Source organism: Mobula birostris, chromosome 10 (genome assembly GCF_030028105.1).
Source record: "Mobula birostris isolate sMobBir1 chromosome 10, sMobBir1.hap1, whole genome shotgun sequence".
In the NCBI taxonomy this organism is placed as follows: Eukaryota; Metazoa; Chordata; class Chondrichthyes; order Myliobatiformes; family Myliobatidae; genus Mobula; species Mobula birostris.
In genome coordinates, this window is record NC_092379.1 from 34168773 (window position 1) to 34183366 (window position 14594).

General features: G+C 44.2%; 1 protein-coding gene across 1 annotated transcript in view; it reads left to right on the forward strand.

The window, feature by feature from the left end:
• Positions 1–14594, forward strand: part of LOC140203948 (HHIP-like protein 1) — a 133942-nt gene that overhangs the window by 109353 nt on the left and 9995 nt on the right. Inside the window, exons 7-8 of the mRNA XM_072270143.1 lie at positions 1836–1917; positions 13486–13568. Coding sequence (XP_072126244.1) covers positions 1836–1917; positions 13486–13568 — 165 coding nt within the window. The remainder of the gene's footprint in view (positions 1–1835; positions 1918–13485; positions 13569–14594) is intronic.

Genomic DNA, 14594 nt, shown 5'->3' on the forward strand with positions numbered 1-14594 from the left:
TCATTGGGTAAATCTTGAATCTAATTCATTACAAGGGTTTTCCTTGGGTTCGGTTTTAGGAACTTTACTTCCTTTTACTTCTTTTAAATCATATAAACAAATGAATAACCCAATAGTTAAACATACTTTACGTATATGGTTTCAATTCCGAAGATTTTTTGGGTTTAATCAATTCATTCTAGCAAGTCCCATTATATCAAATTTTCTTTTTCAACCTTCCATGATGGATCAAGCTTACTTTGATTGAAAAACCAAAGGTATAATATCTTTTCGCGATTTATTCTTGGATAACTGTTTTATGTCTTTTGATCAACTCTCTAATAAATATAACTTACCCAGATCTCACTTTTTTAGATATTTACAGATTAGAAACTTTTTAATTACTGTCTCTCCTAATTTTCCACACCCATATCCAATGGACACTTTGGAAAAAATCTTAGACTTAAATCTTTCTCAGAAAGGTGTAATAGCAATTGTATATAATATAATTATGAATTTATGTCCTGATGCCTCTAATAAAATTAAAGCTGACTGGGAAAGAGAACTTGAGATTAATATACCGACTGAAAAATAGGAAAAAATTCTTCAGTTGGTGAATTCATCCTCTGTATGTGCTAAGCATAGGTTGATACAGTTTAAAGTAGTTCACAGGGCTCATATGTCCAAAGATAAACTATCTCGTTATTACTCTTATATTAATCCAATATGTGACAGATGCCAGTCTGAGATTGCTTCTTTAGCTCACATGTTTTGGTCATGTCCCTTGTTGGAGAAATATTGGAAAGATATTTTTGATATTATTTCAACGGTCCTAAATATAGACTTACAACCTCATCCAATTACTGCTATCTTTGGACTACCAATGATAGACTCAAATAATTTAACCTCTTCATCACGAAGGATGATTGCATTTCTTACTTTAATAGCTAGAAGGTCCATCTTGTTGAATTGGAAAGAGATCAACCCTCCTACAGTATTTCATTGGTTTTCACAAACTATGGTGTGTCTGAATTTGGAGAAAATTAGAAGTGCAGTTTATGACCCTTCTATTAAGTTTGAAAAAATTTGGAGGCCATTTATTCAGCATTTTCATTTGATGTAATTTGATCATTTCCAAACTGGTTTTATTTCTCTGTACTGTTGTTGGAGGGGAATGGAGGCGTCGACGCTGAGGTTTTCTTCTTTTCCATTTTTAAGTTGTTAGTTTTGCCCAAGTCTTTTAGTTTAGTTTAGTTGTTTTTTTTCTCTTTTGGGATGGGTTTTTTTTTTCTTTTTTTTGTCTTTTTCCTTTTTTTTTGCTTTATATTATCCGTGATCAGTTCTACATGTATGGAGTTTTGGTAATTTCCACTATTTGGTTTTGCAATTACTCTTTTTTTAAATGTAACAATACATCTCATATTATCTGTATTATTGCTATGTTTTGTTTCTATATTTTGAAATTAATAAAAAGATTGAAAAAGAGGAATCGGGACAGGTACCTGATTGAGCAGGGCACATTGGTATATACAATTAAGAGGAATTGGGACAGGTACCTGAATGAGCAGGGCACAGAGGGATATACAATTAAGAGGAATCGGGGCAGGTACCTGAATGAGCAGGGCACAGAGGGATATACAATTAAGATGGAATCAAGTCGAACCTTGGTCCTGATGCTGAGTCCCCACCCAAAGCATCAACAACTCCTTCCGCCCTTCCCACACCCTCACAGATGCTGGGTTCCTCCAGCAGATTATAGGTCCTGCTTCTGCACTGTACAACTCTGACTCCATCACCCTCTCTGCTCACTCTGTGGTGTGTTGACACAGGAGATATCAGTGTTTCTGCTCCCACAGGTGAACTTTACTTCATGTCCACTGGAAACCCCAGTGCTTATGCACCTGCAGGGACGCTGTACAAACTAGTCGACCCTTCCCGGTAAGTGGCTACTTTCTTTTAAAGTTCTGACTTGTGATACTGCTTATTTTTAACGGATGGCTTTGTTTGTCACATGTACATTGAAGCACATGGCATTTGTGTTGTTTGCGTCAACAGCCAACATGGTCTAAGGCTGTGCTGGAGCAGCCCGCAAATGTCACTATGCTCGCGGTGCTAATATAGCATGCCCACAAGGTACTAATGAAACCCATGTGTCTTTGAGATGTGGGAGACAACTGGAGCAACCAGAGGAGATCCACGTGGTCACCGGGAAAATGTACAAATTTCTTAAAGACATTGAATGCTGAAACCCAATCACTACGATTGTGAAGTGTTACACTAGCCACTGTGCTACCGTGCTGCCACTTTTGTGCATATCTTACCGGTTTCTTCTCCTTTATTCTCAGTTTAAGATGGCACTGCTGAAGTTCAGCGACTACTTGCTGGTGACTAATGAAACAAAGCAACTAATATTTTTTTGCTAAACTATCATTGCAAACAGTGGCCTGTGGCTTCCCTGTCGTAATTGAACCGAATCGCCTGTATGATCTGGCATTTTTGCGGTTTGGGCAGGGGTCTCGGAGAGACAGGACAGTTGCTGCATGTCCAGGCTGGAGTTGCTGGAGAGGACTTGGAGGTAATTCAACGCGGCAGAGCCGAGACAAGACAAAGTCGAGGAAAGATCCAAGTTGTAGATAGGGAATACAGAGAGGTAGTCACCCCTAGTTTGCAAGAGGCAGGTAGATGGGTGACTGTCAGGAGAAGAAAGGGAAATGGGCGGACAGTGCAGAGTACCCCTGTGGTTGTTCCCCTCAATAATAAGTACACCATTTTGTATTCTGATAGGGGTGACGATCTACTGGGGGGGAGCCACAGCAACTGGATCTCTGGCACTGTGGCTTAGAAGAGAAGAGAGGTAAAGAGGTCTGCAATAGTGATAGGAGATTCCATAGTTAGAGGAGTGGAGCTGAGAAATGTGGACGTGATCGAGACATCCAGATGTGATATTTTGCCTCCCAGATGCCAGGGTCGGGTCCGCGGCTTTCTAAAGGGCATAGGGGAGCAGCCGAGAGTCTTGGTACATATTGCCACCAATGACCTAGATAGGAAAGGTGAGGAAGTCCTGAAGAGAGATTTTATGGAGCTAGGTAGAAAGTTGAAAAGCAGGGTGCCCATGCCATGTGCCAGTGAGGGTAAGAAAGGAGCAGTTGGCAAATAGATGCATGGCAGAGGAATTAGTGCAGGGGGCAGGGGTTCAGATTTGAATTACATCCTTCACGTATGTGAGTAAAAATCTTTACGTTATGTCTCCGTCTAAATGTGCAATATATAGTGAAGAAGAAGAAAAAAGCCCTTAACTCCGAGTGGAGTCATCAGTTCGCCATCATGATGGCGTTTTTTTAGGAGGCTTTCTTATTTTTATGAGGCCGAGTTGCTAGCTTGACACTCAACCCAGCATGAATGGAAAACTTGCAAGGGAGCCGGCCGGATTTGAACTCGGGAATTCGAATTCACTCCGAAGTCCGGCGCTGATGCCACTACGCCACCAGCCGGCTATATATAGTCATTTGTAATAAATACTATGTGCAACAGGACAGTCAATATAGCATAGAAATACAGTTGTGTCAGCGTGAATTAATCAGTCTGATGAAGAAGCTGTCCCAAAGCCTGTTGATCCTGGCTTTAATGCTGCGGTATCGTTTCCCAGATTGTAGCAGCTAGAACAGTTTATGGTTGGGGTGACTCGGGTCCCAAATGATCCTTTGGGCCCTTTTTACGCACCTGTCTCTGTAAATGTCCTGAATAGTGGGAAGTTCACGTCTACAGATGTGCCAGGCTGTCCACATTGCCCTCTGCAGAGTCCTGCCTTTGAGGAAATTACAGTTCCCATACTAGGCAGTGATGCAGCCAGTCAGGATGCTCTCATTTGTGCCCCTGTAGAAAGTGCTTAGGATTTGGGAACTTCTTCAACCATCTGAGGTGAAAGAGGTGCTGTTGAGCTTTTTTCACACACAGCCAGTATAGATCCATTAATGTCCATGGGGTTAGCCTGTCTCCATCCCTCCTATAGTGCACAACCAGCTCCTTTGTTTTTGCGACATTGAGGGAGAGGTTGTTCTCTTGACACCACTGTGTCAGGGTGATGACTTCCTCTCTGTAGGCTGCCTTGTTGTTATTTGAGGTAAGGCCAAGCAATGTAGCAAATTAAGTTAGAAGATTGGAGCTGTGGGTGGCAACACAGTCATGGGTATACAGAGAGTAAAGAAGGGGGCTTAGTACACAGCCCTGAGGAGCTCCTGTGTTGAGGGTCAGAGGGGCAGGAGTGAGGGTGCCCACTCTTAACACCTGCCGGCAATCCGACAGGAAGTACAGGATCCAGCTACACAAGGCAGGGTGAAGGCTGAGTTCTCTAAGGTTCTTGTCAAACTTGGAGGGAATTATGATGTTGAATGCTGAACTGTAGTCCAAGAACAACATTCTCACATAAGCATCCTTTCAATGATTTCTGGATCATTGTATCCGCTTCTGGGGAAAGGTACGACCCGTTCAAAAGGGATGAGTTATACCTGAACCTGAGGGGGACCAATATCCTTGTGGCCAGATTTGCTGAAGCTGTTTGGAAGGATTTAAATTAATTTGGCAGGTGGATGGGAACTGGAGTAATAGAGCTGAGGGTGGGGCTGTTGATTTACAGAGGTAGTGTGTGTAGTGAGACTGCTAGCAAGGAGAGGCTGATGATAGGGCAAAATTGCAGTCAATGGGATGAGTTGGAATGTAAAAAGAGGACAACATCAAAAAGGGAGATGATTACAGGACTGAAGGTGTTATATTTCAATGCCCGCAGTATACGGAATAAGATAGGTGAACTTGTAGTACAGTTGGCATGTATGATGTTGTGGGCAGCACTGAATTGTGGCTGAAAGAAGACTGTAGCTGGGACTTTAACACCCAAGGATAGACATTGTATCAAAGCACAGGCAGGTAGGTGGGGGTGGTGTATCTGTTGGTAGAAAAAAAATGAAATCAAATCCTTAGAAAAAGATGATATAGGCTCGGAAGGTGTAGAATCATTGTGTATGGAGCTGAGAAACCACAAGGGTAAAAAGACCCTGATGGGAGTTATATACAGTTCTCTGAATGGTAGCCAGGATGTGAGCTACAAAATTAGAATGGGAAATAGAAAATGCGTGTCAAAAGAGCAAAGTCATGTGGATTTCAGTATGTAGGTAGATTAGGAAAGTCAGGTTGGTGCTGGATCCCAAGAGGGGAAATTTGTAGAATACCTACAAGATGGCTTTTTAGAGCTGTTTGTGGTTGAGCCCACTAGAGGATGCTACAATGCTGTGCAAGGAGCCAGAATTGATTAGAGAGCTTAAGGTAAAGGGGACTGTGATTATGATATGATAGAATTTTCCCCCCCTGCAATTTGAGAAGGAGAAGCAAAAGTCAGATATATCCGTATTACAGTGGAGTAAAGGAAGTTACAGAGGCATGAGAGAGGAGCTGGCCAAAATTGATTGGAAGGGGACACTAGCAGGGATGATGGCATAGAAGCATGGCTGGAGTTTCTGAGAGCAATTCAGAAGGTGCAGGATAGATACATCCCAAAGAAGAAGAGGTATTCTAACAGCAGGGTGATGCAACCGTGGCTGACAAGGGAAGTCAAAGCCAGTTAAAGAGAGGGCATATAACAGAGCAAACATTAGTGGACAGTTAGTGGGAAGCTCTTAAAAACCAACAGAAGTCAACTAAAGAAGGTAAATATGGAGTACCAAGCCAGTAATATTAAAGAGGATATTAAAAGTTTCTTCAGATATTTAAAGAGTAAATGAGAGGCAAGGGTAGATATTCCGACCATTGAAAACTGCTGCTGAAAAGGTAGTAATGGGGGAACAAGGAAATGACGGGTGAACTGAATGAGTATTTTGCGTCAGTCTTCACTGTGAAAAACACTAGTGGTATGCAGGAAGTTCAAGAGTGTCAGGGAATAGAAGTGAGTGAATTTGCCATTACTACGGAGAAGGTGTTTGGGAAACTGAATAGTCTGAAGGTAGATAAATCACCTGGACCAGGTGGTTTCCACCTCTGAAAGAGGTGGCTGAAGAGATTGTGGAGGCATTAGTAATGATCTTTCAAGAATCAATAAGATTTTGGCATGGTTCCAGAGGACTGGAAAATTACATATGTCTTTGCACTCTTCTAGAAGGGAGAGAGGGAGAAGAAAGAAAATTTTTGGCCAGTTGATCTGACCTCAGTGGTTTGGAAGATTTTGGAGTCGATTGATAAGGATGTAGTTTCAGGTACTTGAGGGCGCATGATGAAACAGGTCCAAGTCAGCATGAAAATGGAAAACATTGCATGGCAAATCCGTTGGAATTCTTTGAAGAAATAACAAGCTGGATAGACTAAGGAGAATCGGTGGATGGTGTGTACTTTGACAAGGTGCCACACATGAGCTTGCTTAACAAATTAAGAGATCATGGTATTAGGAAAGATACTAGCATGGATAGAGGATTGGCTGTTTGGCAGAAAGGAGGCTTGTCTGGTTGGCTGCTGGTGACTAGTGGTGTTCCACAGGGGTCTGTGTTAGGACCATTTCTTTTGTTGGAATTGATGGCTTTGTGGCCAAGTTTCCGTATGATATGAAGATAGGTGAGGGGGTAGGTAGTGTTGAGGGAAGCACAAAGGCTACATTAGGACTTGGTCAAATTAGGAGAATGGGTAAAGAAATGGCACATGAAATACAATGTCGGGAAATGAATGTTCATACGTTTTTGTAGAAGAAATAAAAGTGTAAACTATTTTCTAAATGGAGAGAATATACAAAAGTCTGAGTTGCAAAGAGACTTAGGAGTCCTTGTACAGGATTCCATAAAAGTTCATTTGCAGGTTGAATCAGTGGTGAGGAAGGCAAATGCAATGCTAGCATTAATTTTGAGAAGACCAGAATATTAAAACAAAGATATTATTTTGAGGCTTTATAAGGCACTGGTGAGGCCTCATTTGAGTATTGTGAGCAGTTTTGGGCCCCTTATCGAAGATGGGTTGCGCTGACATTGGAGAGGGTTCAGGAAGGTGATTCTGGGTTTGGAAAACTTATCATATGAGGAATGTTTTGTTTTGGAATTCAGAAAAATATGGGCGGATCTCATTGAAACCTATCGAAAGTGGAAAGACCTCGCTTCAGTGGATGTGGAGAGGACGTTTCCTATGGTGAGGAAGGCCAGGACCAGAGGACACAGCCTCAAAGTAGAGGGAAATCCATTTAGAATGGAGATGAGGAGGAATTTCTTTAGCCAGAGAGTGGTGAATCTGTAGAATTTGTTGCCATGGCAGCTATCGTGGCCAAATCATTGATTTTATGTAAAGCAGAAGTTGATAGATTCTTGATTAGTCATGGAATGAAGGGATATTGAGAGAAGCCAGGAGACTGGGGTTGAGGGAAATGGGTGAGACGTGATGAAATGGTGGAGCAGTTTCAATGGGCCAAGTGGCCTAATTCTGCTCCTGTGTGCAATGGTCTTATTATGCAGACCCCCTTTAACTGGTTATGATTTTCTGCTGTGGAGCATCTAGCAGTGATAGGCAGGTGGTTGCCCTTGCCCCTGCCCCTGCCCCTGCCCCAGCCCCAGCCTGGAACAACATCAGGGCGAACCACCAAAAGTCTTGCTCTGTTCCATGCTACCCTCTGCTGGCGGTCCAAGGAGCTGCAATTGTAATAGTCCCCAAACATGAACTTAAAAACAATAGATCTTTGGGTGGCTGAACAGAAGAAAATAGTAGGAAGTGGCCATGGCCACTCGGCCTCAAAAGCCTGTCCCCAGGTGGGGAGGGGGGGCATGCAGCGTAACTCTATTACAGTGCCAATGACCAGGATTAAATTCTTTCTGCTGTCTGTACGTTCTCCCTGTGACTATGGGTGTCCTTTGGGTGCTCCGGTTTCCTCCCACATTCGGTTAATTTGTCATGAGTGTAATTGGGCAATGCGACTCGTTAGGCTGGAAGAGCCTATCATCCTGCTGGATCTTTAGATAAAATAAATGGAGGAGTTATTGGAGATGGGGTATATCCCACCACTGACAGAACTAATAGTCATAATCAACAGGTTCTTGCTGCAATTTTTAATTAATTCCCAAATCTACCACTTTTGACCTTCTGCCTTCAGCAGCCAAGGATGTGACCTGTGGAATTACCTCTGTAAAACCATCTGCCTCCATTCTGTATTAACACTCTCCTTAAACCCTGCCTCTTTAACAAATATTTGGCAGCCTTGCCCTCATGTAGCACTCTGTTAAACATTAAATATTCTGGGCGACACCACTAGTTACATAGAAACATAGAAAACCTACAGCACAATACAGACCCTTCGGCTCATGATGCTGTGCCGAACATGTCTTTACTTTAGAAGTTACCTAGGGTTACACATAGCCTTCTATTTTTCTGAACTCCATGTACCTATCCAGGACTCTCTCAAAAGACCCTATCATATCCGCTTCCACCACCGTCCCTGGCAGTCCATTCCACACACTCATCACTCTCTGCATAAAAAAACTTACCCCGACATCTCCTCTGTACCTACTTCCAAGCACCTTAAAACTGTGCCCTTTCGTGCTAGCCATTTCAGCCCTGGGAAAAAGCCTCTGACTATCCACGTGATCAATGCCTCTCATCATCTTATACACCTCCATCAGGTCATCTCTCATCTTCCGCCGCTCCAAGGAGAAAAGGCCAAGTTCACTCAGCCTATTCTCATAAGACATGCTCCCTAATTCAGGCAACATCCTTTAAATCTCCTCTGCACCCTTTCCATGGTTTCCACATCCTTCCTGTAGTGAGGTGACCAGAACTGAAAATAATACTCCAAGTGGGGTCTGATCAGGGTCCTATATAGCTGTAACATTACTTCTTGGCTCTTAAACTCAATCCCACAGTTGATGACAGCCTTTTTAACCACAGAGTCCACCTGCGCAGCAGCCTTGAGTGTCCTATGGACTCAGACCCCAAGATCCCTTTGATCCTCCACACAGCCACTGTCTTACCATTAATACTATATTCTGCCATCATATTTGACCTACCAAAATGAACCACCACACACTTATCTGGGTTGAACTCCATCTGCCACTTCTCAGCCCAGTTTTGCATCCTATCAATGTCCTGCTGTAACCTCTGATAGCCCTCCACACTATCCACAACTCCAACCTTTGTGTCATCAGCAAATTTACTAACCCATCCCTCCACTTCCTCATCCAGGTCATTTATAAAAATCACGAAGAGAAGGTGTCCCAGAGCAGATCCCTGAGGCACACCACTGGTCACCGACCTACATGCAGAATATGACCCGTCTACAACCGCACTTTGCCTTGTGTGGGCAAGCCATTTCTGGATCCACAAAGCAAGGTCCCTTTGGATCCCATGCCTCCTTACTTTCTCAATAAGCCTTGCATGGGGTACCTTATCAAATGCCTTGCTGAAAGATGTTTCGTCACATCCTCAAAAAATTCAATCAGGCTCATAAGGCATGACCTGCCTTTGACAAAGTCATGCTGACTATTCCTAATCATATTATGCCTCTCCAAATATTCATAAATCCTGCATCTCAGGATCTTTTCCATCAACTTACCAACCACTGAAGTAAGACTCACTGGTCTATAATTTCCTGGGCTATCTCTACTCCCTTTCGTGAATAAGGGAACAACATCTGCAACCTTCCAATCCTCCAGAATCCCTCCCATCCCCACTGATGATGCAAAGATCATTGTCAGAGGCTCAGCAATCTCCTCCATCGCCTCCCACAGTAGCCTGGGGTACATCGTGTCTGGTTCCAGAGACTTATTCAACTTGATGGTTTCCAAAAGCTCCAGCACATCCTCTTTCTTAATGTATATATGCTCAAGGTTTTCAATCCACTGTAAATCATCCCTATAATTGCCACGATCCTTTTCCTTAGTGAATACTGAAGCAAAGTATTCATTAAGTACACCTCTGCTATCCTCTGGTTCCATACACACTTTTCCACTGTCACACTTGATTAGTCCTATTCTCTCACATCTTATCCTCTTGCTCTTCATATATTTGTAGAATGCCTTGGGGTTTTCCTTAATCCTGTCCGCCAAGGCCTTCTCATGGCCCCTTCTGGCTCTCTTAATTTCATTCTTAAGCTCCTTCCTGCTAGCCTTATTATCTTCTGTATCTCTATCATTACCTAGTTTTTTGAACCTTTTGTAAGCTTTTTTTCTTGACTTGATTTTCAACAACCTTTTACACCACGGTTTCTGCACCCTACCATCCTTTCCCTGTCTCACTGGAACATACCTATGCAGAATGCCACGCAATTATCCCCTGAATATTTGCCACATTTCTGCCATACATTTCCCTGAGAACATCAGTTCCCAACTTATGCTTCCAAGTTCCTGCCTGATAGCTTCATATTTCCCCTTACTCCAATTAAATGCTTTCCTAATTTGTCTGTTCCTATCCCTGTCCAATGCTATGTAAAGGAGATAGAATTGTGATCACTGTCTCCAAAATACTCTCCCACCGAGAGACATGATAACCTGACTAGTTTAATTTCCCAATACCAGATCAAGTACAGCCTTTCCTCTTGTAGGCTTATCTACATACTGTGTCAGGAAATCTTCCTGAACACACCTAACAAACTCCACTCCATCTAAACCCCTTGCTCTAGGGAGATGCCAATCAATATTTGGGAAATTAAAATTTCCCACCACGACACCCTGTTATTATTACACCTTTCCAGAATCTGTCTCCCTATCTGCTCCTCAATGTCCCTGTTACTATTGGGTGGTCTATAAAAAACACCCAGTAGAGTTATTGACCCTTTCCTGTTTCTCACTTTCAGCCACAGAGACTCAGTAGAAAATCCCTCCATAACTTCCTCCTTTTCTGCAACCATAACACTATCTCTGATCAGCAGTGCCACGCTCCCACCTCTTTTGCCTCCCTGTCCTTTCTGAAACATCTAAAACCTGGCACTCAGAGTAACCATTCCTGCCCCTCAGCCATCCAAGTCTCTGTAATATCATCATAGCTCCAAGTACTGATCCACACTCTAAGCTCATCTGCTTTATTTATGATGCTTCTTCTGTTAAAGTAGACACATCTCAAACTATCGGTCTGAGCGTATCCCTTCTCTATCACCTGCCTATCTTCTCTTTTGCACTGTCTCCAAGCTTTCTCCATTTGTGAGCCCAACTGGCCCTTCCTCCTTCTCTTCAGTTTGGTTCCCACCTCCCAGCAATTCTAGTTTAAACTCTCCCTAATAGCATTAGCAAACCTCCTTGCCAGGGTATTGATCCCCCTTGGATTCAAGTGCAACCCGTCCTCTTTGTACAGGTCACGCCTGTCCCAAAAGAGGTCCCAATGATCCAGAAATCTGAATCCCTGCCCCCTGCTTCAATCCCTCAGTCATGCATTTATCTTCCACCTCACTCTATTCCCATACTCACTGTTGCGTGGCACAGGCAGTAATCCCGAGATGACTACCTTTAAGGTCCTCCTTCTCAACTAACTTCCTAACTCCCTGTAGTCTGCTTTCAGGACCCTCCCCCCTTTTCCTACCTATGTCATTGATACCAATATGTACCACGACCTCTGGCTGTTCACCTTCCCACTTCAGGATATTGTGAACGTGATCAGAAACATCCTGGACCCTGGCACTTGGGAGGCAAACTACCATTCATGTTTCTGTCCTGCGTCCACAGAATCACCTGTCTGACCCCCTAACTATAGAGTCCCCTTTTACTGCTGCCTTCTTCCTTCCCCTACCCTTCTGAGCCGTAGGGCCAGACTCTGTGCCAGAGGCGCGGCCACTGTTGCCTCCCCCGGGTAGGTCTCCCACCCCCAGCAGTACTCAAACAGAAGTATTTGTTGCTAAGGGAGACAGCCACAGGGGTACTATCTAGTATCTGACTCTTGCCCTTCCCTCTTCCGACTGTTATCCACTTAACTGTCTCCCAAGTCCCCGGTGTAACTACTTGCCTATAGCTCCTCCCTATCACCTCCTCACTTTCCCTGACCAGACGAAGATCATCAAGCTGAATCTCCGGTTCCCTAACCCAGTCCCTAAGGAGCTGCAGCTCGACGCACCTGGCGCAGATGTAGCCGTCCAGGAGGCTGGGAGTCTCCCGGACATCCCACATCTGACACCCAGTACAGAACACCGGCCTCACAGACATATTTCCTGTTTCTATTCCTCACAGGTAACTTACCTCGCCTCAACCCGTTGTCGCCAAAGCCCTACCACTCTGCCTCAGATCACGCCGTCGATGACTGCTTCGCTAGGCAGTGTCTCCCTTTTATGCCTGAACCTTCCCTGATATTTAACTCATGATTGGTGCTCCAGTTATAGCCGCTGATAGGCCACGTACTATGGACTAACGGTCTCGAAGCTCCCTTTTTAAATAACCGTTGCCACCCTGCGAGACATCCCTCTTGGTAAAGATCTGTTGACGCCGCTGATAGGCCACATACAATGGACAAACGCTCTCGAAGCTCCTTTTTTAAATAACCGCCACCAAGCTGTGAGAAATAGTGCTGTAACCCAAGCGCTCTGGTGACCCTGTCCTCTGTTGCCACCTGTGTGTGGAGTTTGCGCAGTCCCCCTGTGGGTCGGTGTAAGAGGCTGCTTGCTGTTTGGCAGGGCAGGAGTGGTTCTAGAACATAGAACACCTCAGCAGAGTACATACCCTTCTGCCCATGATGCTGCACAGACCTATTAACCTAATTTATGTTCAATCTACCCCTTCCCTCCTTCATAGCACTCAATTTTTCTACCATCCATGTGCCTATCTAGAGTCTCTTAAATGTCCTTACTGTATCTGCCTCCACTACCACACCTAACAGGGCATTCCATGCACCCACCGTTTTCCGTGTAAAGAATTTACCCATGTACTTTCCTCCAATCACTTTAAAATTATGCCTTCTTGTATTACCCATTTCTGCCTTGGGGAAAATTCTCCAGCTATCCACTCAATCTATCCCTCTTATCATTTTATACACCTTTATCAAATCACCTTTCATCCTCCTGTGCAAAGGGAAAAGCCCTAGCTTGTTCAAACTATCCAAGACATGTTCTCTAATGCAAGGATCATCCCGGTAAATCTGCTCCGCATTTCCCTGGAGCTTCCATATCCTTTCTATAACAAGGCAGCCAGAACTGAACACAGTATTCCGAGTGTGGTCTAATCAGGGTTTTATTGAGTTGCAACATTACGGCTCTTGAGCTCAAATCTGCCAACTGATGAAGGCCAGCACACCATACAGCTTCTTAACCACCCTATCGGCTTGCATGGCAACCTTGAAGGATCCATGGACGTGGACCCCCAAAGGAATCCCTGTTTCTCCACACTGCTAAGAATCCTGCCATTAACCCTGTATTCTCCATTCAAATTCAAGCTTCCAAACTGAATCATTCCACATTTTTCAGGGTTGAACTCCATCTGCCATTTCTCTGCCCAGCTCTGCACCTTGTCAATGCCCTGTTGAAACCTACACTATACACAGCTCCACCAACCTCCCTGTCAACTTTGTGCTCTCTTTCTCTTCAAGCCGTGCGCCGCCAGGGAAATGTCACTTTAAACCTACGCCTGTGATTGTGAAGGGGAAGTTGATTCGGTTTCGTCGAAAACAGAGTGAGTGTCTTTTTGTCTCTGGGTTTTATGTAAAATCTCAAATGACAACTTTGCTCCTTCATCAGTGATTAAGCATGTGCGTTGCTGTTCAATAAATAGGAATCAGGCTGCCTCTTCGCTGCGTGAAGCTGCTGCACACTGTAGCTTATACCACTGTTCATGATAACATAACCAGGCTGGAGTTTGTATCGCACACTGGGACACAGCTTGCAAATGTCACCTTATGTCCCTCTGCCTTGCATTTCACATTTTGTTGCTGTTTCATCCATCATCCTTAGCTCTCTTGCACTGACCACGTTGCTACTACAGTTCCAGTCTCGTGAATTTGTTACCACTGATTTTATTATAACCTGAGAGTACAGTGGTGTTGGTTTAAAAGAGGCTGTGGCCATATGTTTAAAGTTAACAAGGGATTCAAGAACTCAAGGTTAGAAAAGGAGATTACACTATCCAGTGCCCAGACTCAGGATTAGAGAGGGGTGTTTGCAGAATCCAGTGTACTGTGACTGGGTTAGAGAGGGGGGTTACGGTATCCACTGCCCTATGACTCAGGGTTAGAGAGGGGGGTTACGGTATCCACTGCCCTGTGACTCAAGGTTAGAGAGGGGGTTACTGTATCCAGTGCCCTGTGACTCAGGGTTAGAGAGGGTGTTACAGTATCCATTGTCCTGTGACTCAGGGTTAGAGAGAGGCTACAGTATCCAGTGCTCTGTGACCCAGGATTAGTGAGGAGTTTGCAGTATCCAATGTCCTGTGACTGAAGGTTAGAGAGGGGGTTACTGTATCCAGTGCCCTGTGACAGGGTTAGAGAGGGTGTTACAGTATCCAGTGTCCTGTGACTCAGGGTTAGAGAGAGGCTACAGTATCCAGTGTCCTGTGACTCAAGGTTAGAGAGAGGCTACAGTATCCAGTGTCCTGTGACTCAGGGTTAGAGAGAGGCTACAGTATCCAGTGTCCTGTGACTCAAGGTTAGAGAGAGGCTACAGTATCCAGTGTCCTGTGACTCAGGGTTAGAGAGAGGCTACA